The sequence below is a fragment of the Solanum tuberosum genome, unplaced genomic scaffold (genome assembly GCF_000226075.1).
Source record: "Solanum tuberosum cultivar DM 1-3 516 R44 unplaced genomic scaffold, SolTub_3.0 scf00069, whole genome shotgun sequence".
NCBI lineage: Eukaryota > Viridiplantae > Streptophyta > Magnoliopsida > Solanales > Solanaceae > Solanum > Solanum tuberosum.
In genome coordinates, this window is record NW_006238995.1 from 1978154 (window position 1) to 1998073 (window position 19920).

General features: G+C 33.0%; 1 protein-coding gene and 1 pseudogene across 1 annotated transcript; both read right to left on the reverse strand.

The window, feature by feature from the left end:
* Positions 1–1157: 1157 nt before the first annotated feature.
* LOC102588773 (putative threonine aspartase) lies at positions 1158–12260 on the reverse strand. The gene is made up of 11 exons (XM_006345538.2): positions 12026–12260; positions 11753–11803; positions 10184–10304; positions 9931–10015; positions 9300–9381; positions 7664–7790; positions 4518–4687; positions 2832–2995; positions 2467–2587; positions 2264–2368; positions 1158–1562 (listed from the first exon to the last, which is right to left on the reverse strand). Exons 1-11 carry the CDS (start codon positions 12176–12178, stop codon positions 1473–1475), a joined length of 1269 nt encoding a protein of 422 aa, XP_006345600.1. The 5' UTR covers positions 12179–12260; the 3' UTR covers positions 1158–1472.
* Positions 12261–16659: 4399 nt separating this feature from the next.
* LOC102601583 (phosphomannomutase-like) lies at positions 16660–19307 on the reverse strand (annotated as a pseudogene).
* Positions 19308–19920: the final 613 nt, after the last annotated feature.

A 19920-nucleotide genomic window follows, 5' to 3' on the forward strand; every position in this document is an offset into this window, starting at 1 on the left:
AACTTAATGTACAATATAAAAGGCAGCACTAATACAGAGGCAGAAGCCACGCAGCCACGCAGCGAGCACAAAGCGAACTATTCTTTCGCCTTTTACTAAAGAATACCGTGTGCACGTTGCATTTAGTGGCATACGCCTATTTTTGGAGGAGTTCTCATTTTTGAGAGCCCCCTACAATTCTAGTTTTAACTTTTAACAACTTATCCAGTACCTGGTAATTGTAGTAAGAACACTATTGTCGAATGAAAAATGGGTACATGATTTAAAAAAGATGATCAATTGGATAGATCGTTAAGATTATGACATGTGTTCCTCTAAGAATAAAATGAAGAGTGTTGATTAGAGAATAAAATAAAGAGTGTTGATGTATCATAGTTCGAAATATATTTATCCTTTTTTCCGTTTTAGAATATTCCATCAATTATCTTCCGATGTAATCATGTAAGCGTTCCACATAGACAACTTCATATCAGCACCTAAGTGGCATGATGATGTGACAGGTCATGATATAGGGGTGTGTAAGTTAAAAAGAATTTCTACTACTAATTTAATGATTGTTTCTTTCTGCTTTCAATAATTAGTACTTAAAATTCATCCTTTTTTTCACTTATTAAAAATGGACACCAAGAGCCTATTTGAATTGACTTAAATAATTTTTAAGTCAAAAAATAAAAAATTGAGAGAGACCTACTTTTAATTTCTGATTTATTTATTTTTATATTTATCAAATACTTCTAGAAGTCAAAAACTGACTTAAAAGTAGGTTTGACCAACTTTTAAGCCAATCCAAACACCCTATAAGTCAATTAAACATTTCTTTCTCCTGTCAAACCCATTGTCCATTATTTGGCAAATTTGCTCTCTTCTTTGCAACACACAACCAGATTACAAATGTCAAATCAAGTACTCCCTCCATCACGGCACTTTTCGGATATCAAAATTCAAACAAGTCTATCTTTGACTGTAATTTTTTCATAGATTTTTTAAACATTTTGAATTTTCAATTTATTGTGACTTATAGTACTTTTTACGTAGTTTACAAATATATAAATTTTATTTCAAAAATAATGAAGATTCAATGCGCAAATTCCCGATCAAACTTAAACTGTTTGACTCTCGAAAAATGAAAAGTGTCACATAAATTGAGACAGAGGGAGTAAGTTTTTTAAGCTTTTTTGTGTTAATGAGGCAAACATCATTAACTCTTCATCCCAAAAAGAGACCCTTTTCCATATGATAGAAAAAAATAAACTTTGAGTTATTCTCTTTTAGCTATCAAATTCAATTTTAGTTGATCATGTCAAAACACCTATCTCTTAGCTAATTTATCATTTGAATCTCTGATACCTTTTGGCCCAACTACATTTATAACGTTCCTTCAACTGCAAATCTATCGGTCACAGACGTATGTTGGATGATTAGTTTAACTGATGATGCCATTGAAATGCGAGTCCTGCTCTCCTGCTGCAACACTAACGTTCCTTGGAGACGAGATTAACTCGTGCTGCAAACTCATCAATTCCAGCTTTATTTTGCTGTTTTTTACTCCTAAGCACTGAAACCTGTAGAAGATCACAATGATAACTATAACTGATGGTCGAAGTTAATGTTGGATGATAACTCGTGCAGTTACATTTTGCAGCAACAGCAGTCAAAAATAGTATGTTAAAGAACAGAATCAGCGCAAGTTGTGTGAGATCTGCAATATTGAAAGCCTTCTCCTCAACATATCAACACAAAAAGCTAGATTTAAGCAATACCTACTATCCCTTTTAACTAACCAATTATAATGATTTATATGCAAATCATTGTATGATAAGCGCACAAACAGGTAATTATCATCTTTGAACCTCATTACCAAGTCTAAGGCACGAGCTTTAGTCTCTAGGTTCAATTGATTAAGCTCGAAGATTAATCTCTCGTGTTTTCCAACAATTAAGCAGATATTTGTCTAATGGATGGGATTCTCCTAAAAAAGAAACAAGAATATGAACAATGACAAAGTATATAAGCTATCAATATTTTCGGTGATCAACTTTGACCATAAGCCAACTTGCTCCTAATTAATCTAATTGTCATTAAAGCAACATTGCCAATTGTCATACAGATGTTCCTGCCTTTACTCCCCTCACCCCTCCCAAACACACACACACACAGAGAAAGAAAGTTAGATAGAGAATTATTTAACTTGAGGTACCATCAGTTTAAACACAGAAATCATTGTATGTTGCATAAAATGTGAGAATATGCAGATTTATGATACCTTGGGCGTATCCATAGAGCTGCCAAAATAACCTATTCCAAAAGATGAGGAAGAATATACAGCTGCAATCTCAACAGCTTCCAGCCTAGCCAAACTGCCCCCAACCTATGGACAATGGATTGCCAGCCAATGTGGAAGGAAGTTCCTTTATTTTCTAAAACATGAGAAAAGAGAAAGATAAGGAAACACTGGAACAGTCTTACCAGTCTTGGAGGCTCTGCTTGAACTAGAAGGAATCCAGCACTTTGGTCAACTCCGCATTGACTGTTTTCTTGAATAGTTTGCAAAACCTTTTTACAGGCAGAAGATGGACCAGCTTGAGACCTGCAGAAAGAAACATGCAAGTACAAAAATTTCAAGCGCGAAAAGTGAGATGGAATATATGTTTGTTCAAGTTCACAAATTTAACAATGAGCACTAATTTACAGTAAATTTCATGGATTTTGCAGGTAAAATTTTCTCCACCATATAGGACTTCAACAACCATATTGGCCATAGCTAATTATAAAGAGAAAAGATAACGTGGACAAATGGGAAAGCAGGTATCTCAGATGCGTGGCAAACATACAGTGATGATGAGATACAGCATTCCCGAGCAGCAAATCCTTTCATTAGGTACTCTCCAGCACCACTGACACAGCATCCCACTATAAATGGAGCTCCAAAAGGTCCCCTTGACGATGCCCAACAACCGGAACCATACATTGCTGCTAGACCCACACGCCCACTTACCTGTTATAAGTTCAAAGATTGAAATAACCAATCCAAAGAACTTATCAACTCAATATAAGAAAGAAGAAAGGACCTCTGCTCTTGCAAATACAATAAAATTTGGAATCAGGGAAAGTTTCACAAAAATTTAGGAGGCTGAAGGAAATAATAGACAGTGGAAGCAAGAAAACTGTACACTCCAAGTAGATTGTACGAATAGTGCAAGGAAAAAGATAAACTCAAAGCTCAACCAGAAGCAAACATCTTGGACGAAACCAAAACTGTGATACAACCTTCTGCTTCCTTCAATAATATAATAGTTTTTCAATATTCACTTAACTGGTGGTTGTAAAGTCGAAGTATGATATAAGCCTTTCAAGCAGTCCGTCATGAGCAGAGAATCAAGTGCAGGAAAAGGATATACAGAAGAACTATGAAGAAGAAGAAATGAGAGGAGGGTAAGAGGAAACGATCATTCAAAGGATGAACATGATAAAGCCAACTGGTCATATCAAACCAAAAGGAAGAATTCAGGCCACAAACGATTGAGCGTTGTAAAGTTTCTCACTATCCAAATTCCAACAAAATGACAAGGCTAACTTATACACAATAGTAACTTCTAAACAATACTGAGAAGTTTAATAAAAGCAGCGGAGGTATATAAGATGGGAAAATATGTGTATAATTTACACATAGTAATAACTTCTAAACAATACTAAGAAGTTTTAACAGAAGCAGCGGAGGTATAGAAGATGGGAAAATAAGTGTATACTATCTAGATACAAATAAAGAACTTCAAGGATCTCAGTGTTGTTAGCACTTAGCTTGCACGGCCCTATGTTCACTATCCACCACTGTCAACTCTAGAGGATACACCAATTAGCTTGAGCTTGGGGCATTATAGATGTTGTTTGACCAAAAATTGTGTCTGTTCTTTGTTGAAAGTCCTCACGAAGTCCTTAGATAGACAAGACCTTTAAAAATGAACACAGAAAGAGAAGAGACTGCCTGAAAATGTTAATCAACAGACAATTCTGTCTTGCTAGAATTACCAAGAAAATCAACATGGATAACTGGTTCTTTCCCAAAAGGCATGTGCATTGACAAATGCAACACCCCTTTTCAAGATCTGCAGTTGTGTTCAATAACGAACTTCCACTTATATTATGACAGAATGAGAATTTTCTACTTTCCAAGTCCGAACAACAGTGTCAGCCATATTCAGGCTCTAATTACAACTTACGATAATCTTACTGATAAAAGAACCGAGGATAATCTTAAATTCATAATCTTCATCACATAAATTTAAAGCCTAAATTCAGGACACCCACCACCACCAATTGAAGTAACTAACACCCAGATAAAACTGCACCAGTCACAATCCTTCTGATTTTGAAACCTTCAAGCGTATTAAATTCATTCACAACATGCACATATACGGGTATAGCAGAAAAAACAGAAGTTGGACAGAGAAACAGCTACTGCAAAACACTCGAATTTATTAATGAGAAAGAAACTTAAAAATTATTTCTAGTTTTATCACCTTCAGTGCTATCCCACCGCTAGAGCTTCCACAAGCCATATGTCCTTTCGAATCGAGACAGATAACCCCAACAGTGTCTGAAATTAAGTCTTCGTCTAATGCATCGAGCAAGGAGATTTGGTCACCCACTCCATCTCCCCTCAATTGATCAGATGATTGGCTCTCTACTTCTAAAAAAGATGCACATGTATAAGACACACATACGCAGGGAAGAGGGAGAGGGTAACAACCAATTAACAATATACTAATATTTTCTCACTATGAAAAATTACTGGAAAACCAAGTTGGTCCAGCCAACAAGAAAATATTGTTATACAACAAAAACATACCCAGTGTAGTCCCACAAGTGGCGTTTGGGAAGGGCAGTGTGTACACAGCCTTACCCCTACCTTGTGAAGGTAGAGAGGTTGTTTCCGCAAGACCCTCGACTCAAGTAAAACATATCACAATCAAGTACTGAAAAAGAAAATACAGAAGTGAAGAAGATAAGCTAAAAACAAAATAAGAAGAGCTTTATCAAAAAAATAAAAAAAAATAAGAAGAGAATAGAAGCGACAACAAATAATACGGTAATCGAAGCAAAGGACACAACAAGGTAATAATAAAATTGAAGAATAAAATAGTAGGAGAGTAATAACAACAACATTGATAAGGGAACTAGACAACGCTCCACTACCTACTACCTTCTACCCTAATCCTCGATATCCTCCTATATAGGGTCATCTCCTCGGTAAGCTGCAAGTGCGTCATGTCCTGTCTAATCACCCCTTCACAATACTTCTTCAGTTACCTTTACCTCTTCACAATACTTCTTCAGTTACCTTTACCTCTTCTCATGCCCACCATTGTCAATCTCTCACATCTCCTCACTAGGACATTTGTGCCTCTCCTCTTAACAAGCCCGACCAATCTCAGTTTTGCCTCCTTCATCTTGTCAACCAGGGAGGTCACTACCACCTAGTACGAATATCTTCATTCCTAATCCTATCTCTCCTAATATGGCACACATCCATCACAACATCCTCATTTCTGTTATTTTTATCTTCTAGACATGCGAGTTCTTGACCAGCCAAAACCTCCCCTCATACAACATAGATGGTCTGAAACCACTTTATAGAACTTAACCTTTAAATCTTGGCGGCGGCACATTCTTATCACGCGGGACACCGGATGCAAGCCTCCTTTTCATCCACCCCACTCCAATATGATGTGTAACGTCATTGTCAATCTTTTCATTTCCTTGGATTATTGACCCAAAATACATAAAACTTCCTCTCTTAGAGATGACTCAAGTATCAATCTTCACTTGTTCATCTGCTACGGGTGTTGCGTCACTCAACTTGCACTCTAAGGGTTTGTTTGGAATGTTGTACAAGCATAAATTGTCCTTGGACAAAAAAAAAATTGAGATAATCAGCCCTGTCCTTGGACAAAAATTTAATACTGTTTTATCTCTTGCTTGGTTATTAATGGTGGGATAAGTATACCATAATTAGTTATTAGTAATGGGATAAGTCATACCTGAATTAGTTATTAGTATTGGGATAAGTTATACTTGCCATAGAGTGGAATAATAATACTAGAATTAGTTATCCCAAGATAAAATAATGAAAATGACAAAAATACTCCTAAGGTTCCTCAAACCCTTTTTCTACTTGATAAGGTGGAGGGCATTTTTTTTAAAAAAAAAAACTTCCTCTTCTTAGAAATTATGCAAGACATGTTATTTTTAAACCAACAAACCAAGCAGCCAATAAGAAATAATAGCAGAATAACTAAACTCAACATAACTAACCACAACATTACTAATCTCAACATCACTTGTCTTCAAACCAAACAACCCCCAAGTACTCTATCTTAATCTTGATCAATCAAAACGCTTTAGACTCCAGGTCTTTCTCTAAATCTCCAACCTATCGTTAACCTTGTTGCGTGTTCGTTAATCAATGCTATATCATCTGCAAATAACATACAACATCGCACTTCCCCTTAGATATATCGCGTCAGTTCATCCATCACCAAGGTAAACAGAAATGAGCTAAGAGTTGATCCTTGGTGTCCATCAAAGTTACCCCTCGAGACCCCAAACACCTCTCTAGCTATTTCCCTAATGCAAGTAGTGTCCTTTCCCGCATACTATTTGCATCCCCACTATTGACCCAAGCCCCATCGCCATCAACTTCTCCCCATCTCCTGAGCTCTGGTAGTAGGCAAGCCACCTCATTTGTACCTCGGTAAGAAAATAGTGTTTATGCGGAAGCATTTTATTTTGTGTGAACCTTGTTGACTAAGCAACTATGTAATAAAGTAAAATGCACGGGCGCCCACACACACACACACACACACACACATATATATATATATATAATGTCCCTGAAGTAAAATAAGTAGCTTGTATAAGATTAGAGTCGTTCCCAATGACAAAAATGCACAATCAGAGCTTAAAGCACAAGATATACTTTGATGATTCCATAGAGGATATCATTTAGACTCTGCAAATTGTATAGCTAGGGAATATTTCATATACTGAAAACATACAACCTTGTATATGAGCACAAAGTAATAGCTTCTAAGGACACTACTTATCAGAGGGTTTAAGATTCTCCTAATGTCCTTTACAAAAGAACAAAAGAAAAAAAAAATCACCTAATGTTAACTAAATGCAAAAAATGGGATACTTGAGACCTCATAATATGAATGTCGGTTCATCAGAACTCAAAATAGTACTCCTTCTATTTCACTTTATGTGATTCTTTTTAGTCTATTGCAAAAAGAATGACACTTCTAAATCTGGAAACACCGTATTCTACACGTCTCTTTTTACCTTAAATGAGAAGCTTCTATAACCACATAAATGTTGTAACATGTTTAAGACCACAAGTTTTAAAGTTTTATAGCCACATATATGCTATAGCATATTCTAGACCACAAGTTTCAAAAGTTTCATTTCTATCGTAAAAACTCTGTCCCATTAAAATTATGTCAGATAAATTGGAACATAAGAAGTAATTTTGTCCATTTGTCGGCCATCCCCACATCATGATAAACAGTCCCATTGAGGAAATCCAAGAAAAATCTTAAACATAGGGAATATGGCAGCCTTATCAAAGTCGAAAGACCTTGGATAACAATATGCTACAACTTACCAGATATTGCATTAGTCTCCTTGGCATTGGTCAGCTTTATGTCCGGAGCATCAATAACAGCTTTGGCATCATCAAGCATCGCTTTGTATCTTTTCCATTGAGTTCTTGCCTTCTCAGTAACAAGCGACTGTCTCCATATCACAAATAAATAGTTTACTTCAAGCCAAAATCTAGGAAGGATACTGATCAAAAGAAATATATTCAGATAGACCACCCATCTAGTTGACTAAAATCCAAGAGACCTCCTTTTAGCTTAAAAGGGGCTAAGCACTTCCCTCTAATTATATAGATATCTTCCCACTGTTAAAGTGTCATTCCACTCTCAAATTTGGAGCACTGGAGGAAGAATGTTTATGAATATTTTAGCCTTAAAATGCAATTATCATGACCTGAGAAGTCAATAATTGAAGACGACTTTCAAGCATTGATAAAAATAATCATAGTAGGAAGTTGTTGAGAATATGATTTAACAAATCTAACAGCGTAAGCCTTTTAATCCTTTTAATGAGATGGTCACATACTTCAACATGGCAATAGGCAAAGATCCTGGGTTCGAGTCTCACCGTCACCCTTTATCAACAAGAATTTTTATGTGTTTGGCTTAAAAAAATAAAAATCAAGCCCGCACATATAGAGGTGTGTTGAAAATATAATCGAATAAACAAAAATGTGATCTCTGACCGTTTAAGCTTTCTGAAGAGATGATCATACACTTCAATAGAAGCAATTAAAATTAAAAATTAGGAAATTGGAATGTCATGGTCTCATGGATACCGGTTTAGCTCTGCAAATAGTTGAAGTGAGTAGTGGAAACTTGTGATACACTTAGTTTTGAACTTTTTAAGAGAGACCAAAGGGTGTTACTCGAGGGTGTTGTAATTTTTTAAGTTAAAGTCGTTACAACTGTATCTAGATGTCACAATGAATGGAGAAAGAAGACCTTTTTTTGAATTGGTTGATAAAGTAGATAATAATGAATAGTTGCTTGCCCTCACTAACAAAGGACAATAATCCCTCCCCTTGTGACCTATTTTGACTCGTTTCCAGATATACCTCGATACAAGGATAAGAACTTTTGTAGTTATCAAGGAATATTTGAGATGTCTCTTCAAGGGAATATGGTACCCTTTATACCGGCGTTAGCTAGAGTTTAGAGTAGAGTAGACTCTAAGAATCCTAACGGAAGGAACAATTATCAAAATAATATTGTTGTTAAGTCCCACATCGGCGCATTAGAGATGAGAATGTCTCTTTTTATATGAATTCGGACAATCCTCACCTCATGAGCTAGTTTTGGAATTGGATTAGGCTTTAAGGTCCATTTCTTTAACATGGTACCAGACCAAACAAAGTTCCTAGATTTGAATCTAATCAGCCCCCATGACTAAAAAGCATTTCCACGTGCTCGGCTCATCATAAAGAATCAGGCTTGCATGTGAGTGACCGTTTTGAAGATAATTAAGTAAACAAAAGGGTGCTCTCTCTAACGGCTTAAACTTTTAGATGAGATGGTCTTTTTTTTTTACATTTTAGATGAGATGGTCATATACTTCAACATATTTTATTCAATGTAATTACTACTTGTGTCTGACACCTAAGGAAAAACAAATCTACAGTTAAGACGAGTGTATTCTACCTCGTCAGCCGCTGTTATAGTTGATGGTAAAACAACACCTTTGGACTTCGCCCATGCACATGCACCTTCACCAACCAAAAACCTAGACCATAGGCCAGAAAAGTTTCATTAGAATATAAAGTTGGAATAAGAAACAAGTCAAACCAAGAGACAAAGAGCTGGACTTCTATTTATGAATAAATTTTGAAAAAGGAAGGATGCAATGAGTAGAACAAGAGTTGTAAAACAACGTTTCATCATTAATTAGTGTTCATGTCCCTTAAAATTCAAAAAGAAAAAAATTCAGCCAATGAAATCAAAGTAGTCAACCTTGATAAATAACATAGAACATCAAACATTTTTTATTATATAGATGAACAATGATAGAAGCACAAAATTTAGTGACACGTCTCTCATCTATTTAATTTTTTCAGTCCACATAAGTTTATTGGACCCACTTCCTTTTTTAGCAAATTCCAATTTCTTTGAATTCTTAGACAGATATGTTTTGCCAATAATGTATTCATATTGCACAAATATAGAAAAAACTAAAAAGAAGGATGATAAATCAATTGAAAAAAGGGCTCCATCTAACGGTTTGTTAAAGCAATATAGAGTTGTTTACAAGACATCTAAAGAAGAGTCATCATACATTGGAGATATTCGTCCAAGCAGTGAAGAACCAGAGAGCTGTTCCTTGGCCAACAAAGCAGCAATCTCAATGGCATTTCTGACACCTGGTAATGGTTAACTTCACAGAAGATGTAGCAAGAGTAAACAAAATGGATGCCACAAGAACTAGAAGTATTAACTCTAAAGCAATAACGACAAACTTTAGAATACATCGCCAATGCATGACCTCTACTTTCTGCAATAAAGTACATGATCATTGGCTCTGAGAATACCTGGCACTGCACCTACAGCACCAAATGCTCCAGAATCACCATCCATAATACTAGCATCACACTCCACATGACCATCCTCTGTCAAATTTGAACCCCGTCCAGCATTTGTATTTGGATCATCCTGCAAGAATATAACTTCACCTACACTCCGTGCTAGAAGGGAATTTTAAGACTTCAAGAATGGCACTTTTTGTGCAAAAAAATAAATTTTTGGAAGTTATAACAAACTTTAATATGATTTCGACATTTACAAGCTCATATAACAGCAGAAACAAACTTGACCCAAGTGACTCATCAAGCATCATGCACTTTTCACCCCATTGCTTGGTAATTGAATACCTTCTTTTTTTTATAACCATATAAATGAACACCTTCTTCAATCAACTATGACAATTGACAAAGATTGCAACTAACTTATATGATATTACATTTCAATACAAGGTAAACTTACAAGTACATTTTGTTACTATCTGGTGCCTCTGCCCCAAATATTATATCCAGCTTTTTCTAGAGCTACTCACAAATTATATGGTTTTACCAAAAGAGGTACTTCGTACACTAAACAACTAGAAACTTGTATAGACACACTTTCTCTTCCAAAAACCAGTTCGTCCTTAATCTATTCTGTAAAGATCAAAAGTAACTAGTGCGTCCACATGTGCCCCATCTAACTAAAACAGTACTCTGGTTAACCATTTCAATGACAAAACAACTTTAAAATAGAACATTCAATTAGATACCAACATGCTAATCTTGACACTACTGAAGTTACTTGAACGGAACAGTTTTTGTGATGGTGTTCCAAAATTTCAACATGTCCCTACATGATCCATATCTCTTGGAGACAATAAAAATTCATGTCCAAATCCTAGAAGCCCACTTGCCAAGGAGGCCATCCAGGCAACTCTTTAATATCAAATTGCTTGGAGAGATCAAAATAATGGCATGAATCTCTCTTCCCGCTGAATGTAATGCTTTGCTTATTAATGTTGATGCCACCAAAAGTTCGTAGTGCACCCATATCCCAAGACAAATTTCAAAAGAACTTGTAAAAGTTATTTAAGACTCATGGGTGACAAATTATGAAAAAAAAAATTTGATGAAGTAAGATGTTTGAGACAAATTATGAATATTTGAGATAACCCCTTTTAAATTTATAAAACTTATTCTCCAATTTATAGACATCTCAAGTTAGTTGTCAACCAGGATATGACCATGGACATTACAATCAATGTCAATTGTCAAGTCAATTTTAATCTATTTTATTTGAAGTTAGGAACTTTGCACTTGTCTGACCATTTACTCCTTTTTTTTTTCGAATGGTAACATACTAACATTCACTTGTCTGACCATCTTTCCACCAAGATTTATTTATCCTATAAGCACCATAGTTTGTCTAAGTTTCTTCACCTCTTAAGAAATTGACCAACAGAAAACATCACTGTTATGCATAATTCTTCCAAGTTTCTATAACACAATTATGCCGTCTTGAGATGTCGATAAGTACACTGTCGAATACAGTTTCCACTATAAGGTTTTCAGGAAAAAAGTATGAAGTAACTGAAGTACCTCCAATACTTTAATTGCTGCTGTAACAGCGTCTATGCATCCACCAGCACCCTGAAATTAAACCAGCACAACCACAATATGAAAGAAATTTTAAGTTAGTTGCTTCAGAGCATCTTTTTTTACCATGAATTAGAACATCAAAAACATATATAATTGGAATCGATACACCGATCAATTTGCATGCAGAATTAACTATAAAAGTTTCTATTTTTTCTTTTCTCACTTCTAGATCCTGACAAGGATGAAGCTATTTATTCATATTTTAAGAGAGACCTTTCGGAGAACGGAAGCGGCAGCGAGACACGCTCGTTTCATTGCTGAACGGAGAGCTTTCTCATTCGACGGCGAGTGATATCCAGCGCCGACGTGTACGGCGACAAAGAATGTCGGAGTTGAGAGATTCCGATCAGTAACCTCAGTGGCCATTACTCTTTTCTCTGCTCGCCGGTGTTGTCAAAATCGGAAATTGGAAGTAAAAAGCTTTGAAAATATTATTATCAGAATAGTCCTTAAGGGTTTAGATCATTTTAGTCCCTGATATCTTGTTTATCTCTTTTTTTTCTCTCATCTTTCTTTACAATTTAGAATCATATTTATTTTTATGTGTATGCAAAAGATTTTAATTGCTACAACAAAAAAAGAAAAAAGAAAAAAAGGAAATTATTACACAAATGACAAACTAGTTCTAAATTTCATTTTTGGTCTATGTTTTAATTTTATTTTTAAAAAAATATATATTATAATTTATGTAGTTCTAAATTCCTTATTTTAAGCCAAGTTTGATACATTTTTACAAAATTAATTAGTTTGATATCTAGTTTAAAGAATCAAGAACTAAATTATTATTATTTTTACTTTCGATCAAATTTTGTACATTTTTAAAAAATTTAAATAATTTTAAATCTATCAACAAAATCTAAATATTTTTTTCTATTTATGGAAGAGAAATTAAATACTAGCCATAATATACTATATTATAATTTTTTTATACAGTTTTACAAATTTAATCAATTTAATATCTAGTTTAAAGAATTCAGATCTAAATTATTTTCTTTTTACGAAAAGAAAATAAAAGAATGACCACAATATGGTAGTTTGTAATCTATTTACAATTTTTTTTTCTTATAGAAGAAAAATAAAGGACTAACAAAAAAAATATTATTACATCTAAATTCCATTTTTGGTCTATGTTTTAATTTTTTTTTTATAAAAATTATATTATAATTTATGTAGTTCAAAATTTCTTATTTTAAGCCATGTTTGATATATTTTTACAAAATTAATTAGTTTGATATCTAGTTTAAAGAATCAAAATCTAAATTATGTTATTTAATTTAAATCAAATTTTGTACATTTAAAAAATATTAAATTAAATCTAGCTACAAAATTTAAATATTTTTTTCTTTTTACGGAAGAAAAATTAAATATTTGCCATAATATACTATATTATAATTTTTGATACATTTTTACAAAATTAATCGATTTGATATCTAGCTTAAAGAATCCAGATTTAAATTGTTTTCATCTTATGAAAAGAAAATAAAAGAATGACCACAATATGGAAGTTTGTAATCTATTTACAATTTTTTTTCTTATAGAAGAAAAATCAAAGACTAGCCAAAAAAAAAATTATTACACTAACTAGTTCTAAATTTCATTTTTGGTCGATGTTTAAATTTTTTTTTATAAAAATTCTATTATAATTTATGTAGTTCTAAATTCCTTATTTTAAGCCAAGTTTGATACATTTTTACAAAATTAATTAGTTTGATATCTTGTTTAAAGAACCAAGATTTAAATTATGTTCTTTCTTTTAAATCAAATTTCGTACATTTTAAAAATAATTAAATAATTTTAAATCTAGCTACAAAATCTAAATATTTTTTCTTTTTACGGAAGAAAAATTAAATACTAGCGATAATATACTATATTATAATTTTTTTATACATTTTTACAAAATTAATTAATTTGATATCTAGCTTAAAGAATTCAGATTTAAATTATTTTCTTCTTATGGAAAGAAAATAAAAGAATTACCATAATATGGTAGTTTGTAATCTATTTACAATTGTGTTTTGTTTATAGAAGAAAAATAAAAGACTAACCAAAAAAATATTATTACACCAACTAGTTCTAAATTTCATTCTTGGTCTATGTTTTTTTTAATAAAATTATATTATAATTTATGTAGTTCTAAATTCCTTATTTTAAGCCAAGTTTGATAATTTTTCAAAATTAATTAGTTTGATATCTAGTTTAAAGAATCAAGATTTAAATTATGTTCTTGTTATGAAAAGAAAATAAGTGAATGACCATAATATGATAGTTTGTAATCTAGTTACGATATTTTTCTTATAGAAGAAAAATAATATACTAACCAAAAAAAATATTATTACACTAACTAGTTCTAAATTTCATTTTTTGTCTCTATTTTTTTTATTAAAAAAAAAAGAATATAAATTATTTTTAACACTAATAATTTTTTTTAAATTCTATTCAATTTTTAACACTACTGATTTTTTTTAATTCTATTTAATTTTATTTGTGTTTTTGTCATCTAACCTTAATATTATTATTTTAATAAATTTACTATATATCTTGGCATGAGCGGGGTCCGTATCTAGCTATGTGCAACTGAGAGTCGTATTGGCCTATAAATTCTTCATATATTCCGTAGAATTGAGGTGCATTACTCAGTATCATTCTTTCTTTTGAATAAATCAAAAGGCAAACTCGATATCTCTTTAAAAAATATTAGAGTTTTTTTTCATTACATATATTAACATGTCTAACACAGATGCGTATACTGTTATGTTCTTTCGAATATTGAGTTCTCACCCTACGCTTCTTCGTTGCCCTATATGTACTCAAATCGGTGACACTCATGAAGAATTTATGAGTCATTTTCAATCTCATTCAATGAAACAACAAGCACCTTTCTTGTTACGAAGTTTTAACATGTTAGGTATAACGTCGTCAAAAGATTCACCATCAGAGCAACAAACAAGATCCGCGACAGTTATGCCCCAAACACCACTGCCACCACCACAGGGTTCTTCCTCAATTGCAGGTAATGTCAAGGGTAAAAGATTGCGTCAAGATTCAATGGATATAGATCTAAATAAAATTCCTTCTATGTCCACAAGCAACTAGTTAAACGTTCTTATATATCCAAGATACATATGATGGATCCCATTTGTTTAGAACATTTTCAAAGTTTTTTATTTTTTCAAGAGTTGTACTCTCTTAAGAAATAAAATTTTAATTTTAATTTAGTCTTTATTTCATCGCTGAAGTTCTTTTAATTGTAACAAACACAAAAGGTAATGCATGGATAAACTAAAGAATATTGCAAACTATACTGCTTCTTTTTATACCTTTTTTTTTTTCATGATTCCATATTCTAATGTCCAAGCATAAAGAATAATTTAATGTTATTACACAAATTGTAGTTTCATCCATTCATGTCACAAGAACATTGAAGTTCCTCTATCCAGTGTAAATTTTAACATATAGTGTTAGTAGTTTTTTGAATTAAATTATTTTGAAAAATAAAGAGAAAGAGAAAGAAGTAGTAACAAATGTATATTAGAGCTTGAAAATAGGGTCAAAACGTACTAAAGGGGATTAAAAAAAGTCAAATCAATGAACGAAATAACTTATCTGGAGATTGTTTTGTTGATGCAAGAAGAAGTTATTCCATACGCACAAAAGAAAATCTTAGAGAATTATAATTAGCCTTAGTTCAATTGTATAAGAAATTTATTGGGTTTAAGCAAGATGTGAATGAGAAATTGGGAAATGTGGGGAATCAATTTGGAGGAAAATGAAAAGTCATTTATCTCATATTGATAAAAGAAAGGAAAATGATTGTCCTTATATTAGGAAACACTTCCTTCAGCTTTTAAAGGGTTAAGTAGAGGATGCCCCATCGCGCCTTCGTGATTGATTGATAATTTGTTAGGCAAAATTTATTTAATTAATAGAGATTGAAATTCGCTTGGAAATGACCTGTTTTTTTAACATGTATGTTCACGCCTATAGATGGATATAAATAGCGAGGATTTCTCTCATTACCGCTACTTCTTTAATGGTTAATTCGTTTTATTTTTGGAGGAATTAATCTACAATCTCGGGTACTTGAGGGGATTAAATTTATTAAGGATACACAATGAATTTTGTGGACTCGGGTTGTTTTATTTTCTGTCTTTCAATTTCATCTTCTTTTTTTTGTTTTTGTTTTACTAACCTGAATACATGAGATAACATATTTGGAGTTCAAGACATGAAAAATTATCATAATTGAAAAAAGGAATTACATAGCTTGGAATTATGAGAAGTTTGACTAACTCCAAATCAAGTCAAACAAGGATTGGATTCATGAAAGGTCTTGAACTTCAATATAAAATATTGCATTGATGCTTTGAAAACTTGTCACACATAGAGATTTGAGAGATAGAACAAGACCTATTCAAGAGTCAACTAAAAATCATCAAAGAACATGTTCATATCAAGAGTTATCAATACAATTCGTGAGTTGTAATAATAGTTAGATTTGTGTGTTTCAAAATTGGACCTTGAAGCATTATGAGGGTAAGAAAGCAGTAATGAATGAAGTATACACACATTACAATTTACACATAGCATGAAAGATGATTATGAAGTCGACATAAAAGGCATAGATGATCTCACAAAAACAAGACCACCTCAAGGGATTTCTCAGTGAGCCTGGTTCACATGACTCACATGTATACATGTCACCTCAAGTATATGGAAAACTGAAACTATAATTTTGATGAGTAAATTCAATACAAGAATTATAGCAATTATTCATTTTTGTCGTTCATAGGTTACAAGCATACAATCGTACGTGTATTGGAAAACTGCAACAAGCTCAAGAACTTTCATTATATATCCTTGCCGAGGAATAGAACAGAACACTGCCTCAATGTCTCCTCTAGGCTAGTAACTGAAAAAAAAAATTAAAAAAAATAGCAGTAATGTGATTCCTCAAGTAATTAAGCAAGAGAATGATATATTCAAACATAAAAGAATGAATTTGGACGAACTTGTGTGACCAACAGTTCTCTTAGACTCGCAAATCTCATGGTCATTTCCTCTATGTTCAAGTAAAAAGCAAGACTTGTATATCAGTCCGGACATGAAAAGAAAACTTCAAGCACGTCAGTAACTAAAGATTACCTTTTATGTTTTGTCTCCAAAAAAGTGAATTTCATTAAATTCTTCAAGGTATCTCAAACAGTAAGTCTTGTCCCAGCCTTGGGGGAAAACCTGTTATGACCAACATCCCCAAATCATCTGCCTAAAACGTTCAACGATCAATGAGCACAAGAAAAGGCTTAAAGATGCTCACATCGAAACTTAATTTGGCCTCCAATGGAGAAGGTGAGATTAAGGTGTGCAAACTTTCCTCTAAGCACTGATATCATTGTTTCGCGTATCTTTTGTACCTGGATATAGTTTTAAAATTGTCTTTAAATCAAAGAGAAAAAATAATCTGCTGGAAATTAACATTACTGCAAAAACATATATTCAATACTATAGAAGATGTCTATACCTTGTCATACTTTACAAATTCATCCCTTTCTTCCTGACTACAATTCCCCCAATATGCGACACATTTAGCATGCCACTTCTGAACTCAATGAATGCTCCTCTGCATAGGAGAATGATTCAGAAGTTTGCCTCAATGAAGCAGATAAGTCAATCATTGATCTATGTTCCTTCAAAAATGTTGCGGGGCCTGACTTGGGTGCGGTGACATTTTTAGAGGATCCGAGCAACATAGCCTTTGATATGCTCACCTCTTTATTGGAATATCCAAGTTAGCAATATAACAGAGGGTAAAATTAATAAATTCATGCATACCATCAAGTCATCAAGATATGTCTTGGCCATCCACATATAAAGTCATTTTAAATTCAATTGGATGATCATAAGCTACAAACATGAATCCTCACCCAATTGTATGCAATAAACATACATAATTGACTCTATAATTTTCATGAAAAGTGCATTGACAAACCTTGAGCTTCTCATCTCCGAGAAACGACTTCAAGCTCTGCACACACAAGGATTCATGTCATTTCAAAAGAAATCCCCCTGCTAATTAGCAACCAAGGAGAATGAAAGAAGTGATGCACTTTGAATATTGATGGAAAGAAAATTACTCAAGTTGTTTGGTTATTCCATATTTCATGAGACTATTATCTAGTCAAATGATTGTGAATTTTGATTAAGAGAGGTTCCGATTTCCATGTAAATCATATCTAAATCTGAATGACACATTTTGGATCCAACTAAAGCATGTATAGAGAAAAACAACTGTATGTATAGAGAATAACCTAAGTTGTGCAGACTCTTCACTTTCGATGTTACATTCGTGTCGGATTCTCCAAAAATAGACTACTTTTGGAGAATTCGTCACACACCTGTTGATATTTTTGAAGAGTCCGAGCAACATAGAGAATAACAAAACATGATTAAAAGATATAGACATTATTTATTATCTAGTCAAGTGCTTATTTCGTGACAACAAGTTCAATCTGAAAGATAGACAGTAAAATTATAGATTATAAGATGTCAAATTTTGGCCATTACCTATTTTCCTATAAGCTTGGCATCCTTATGTGCTACAAGGCCATTTTGAGAGAAAACGTAGTCATAATCATTTGTAACAGCATCACGAATATAAGAAAGATCAGTTAATAGCCATGTATGAGAACCAAGGGTTCTGTATAAGTTATCAGTTTCAAAACTCAGTTCAGTGTTTTTGGTTAGTGAAACCAAAGTTGTACTCTTGCTTGATACTAAGAGGAATTTTAGATACTGAGCTAGAAACATGTGCACTAATAAGCTGATATAGCTCCTTACATACAAATCCTACCCAGTGGCGTAGCCACATGTATTTGACACCCCTTAGTTGAAAAATTACATCGTGTAGTTAGAACCTCCGACAATTCCAATAGTAACAACCTGCAGGTAGACTTGTTAAGCCAAAGAATCCTTGAGAGGAAAAAAAACATATGAAAAAAAATAATAAGGAAACATGAATATGGAGTGGTAAGTACTCTTTCATCCTTAACCAAGAGGTCTCAGGTTCGAGCCTCCTTGGATACAGAATTGTCTTTGTTAGGGAGTGTTTTACCCCAATGTGGGACTTCCAGGCACGAATCCGGATTTAGTCGGGCTCCAATGTGGATACCGAACACCGGGTGAGAAACAAAAAATAAAGAAAAGAAACAACAGCTACAAAAAAGAAACATGGAGTTGTCTAATAGATGGTTTGAAGGTGAATTATACATATATTATATTCTGCATAAGTAATACCATATTTGGTAGCTGATTAGGAGGTTTGTTAATTATTGTATAAAAATAACTCGATGTTTGATTTGCAATTTACAAACCTATATAACTAATACTTACATAAAATAATACGTAATACATCAATTTCTCATCATTAAGTTGATTGGCTTACCTCAACCAAATTTGGCGGACGAATAGATTTGTGGGAGTTGAATTTATAGTTTGTCATATTGGAAAGGGTATTTTGGTCTTTTCCCTCAAAGGCTGGCAAGTGGTCTTTTGCTTTCTTCAACAAGTAGCCAATTATTCTGCCAAATCACCTTTTTTGTCACATTGATGCTAAAAACTTGCCAATTTGGACTTCACACCAAATTTGGTGAATAATGTGTTTTGCATATATATACCTATTCGGTCTTAATTTATGTGTTACAATTACAATTTCAAGAGTAACCTTAGTTATGTGTCACAATTGCAATTTTAGAGTAACCGATTTTTTATTTGATTGGAACTTTTGTATATATTTTTTTGAATAATTTAAGTTGCTAATTATTGTAATTTATAATTAAAAAATTACGTAGTATTCAAATATTTAAATTAAGTTTTTTTTGCCTCAATTCATAGTCAAACTTTAGAAGGTTGAATCTCAAAATTTTTATTTGTGTCGCATAAATTGAGACAGGGGATTATATATTTTGATCACTTATTGTTGGTTAATTAGTAGTCCTCTGTTTTTAAAAGGCAGAAGTACTCATTACCCCCCTAAACTTGAAGCTTTTTATACAGTGTACACCTAAACTAAATTTCGTTTTAATTACCCCCCCGAACTTGTTTATTCCTCCGTC

Excerpts from the sequence above, each read along its gene's own strand:
- LOC102588773 (XM_006345538.2), bottom strand. The coding sequence starts at position 12,178 with ATGGCCACTGAGGTTACTGATCGGAATCTCTCAACTCCGACATTCTTT. Across the intron at positions 10,305-11,752 it reads CAGCAATTAAAGTATTGGAG|GATGATCCAAATACAAATGC; the intron begins GTACTTCAGTTA and ends ATATTCTTGCAG. Across the intron at positions 4,688-7,663 it reads GGAGACTAATGCAATATCTG|AAGTAGAGAGCCAATCATCT; the intron begins GTAAGTTGTAGC and ends CATCTTTTTTAG.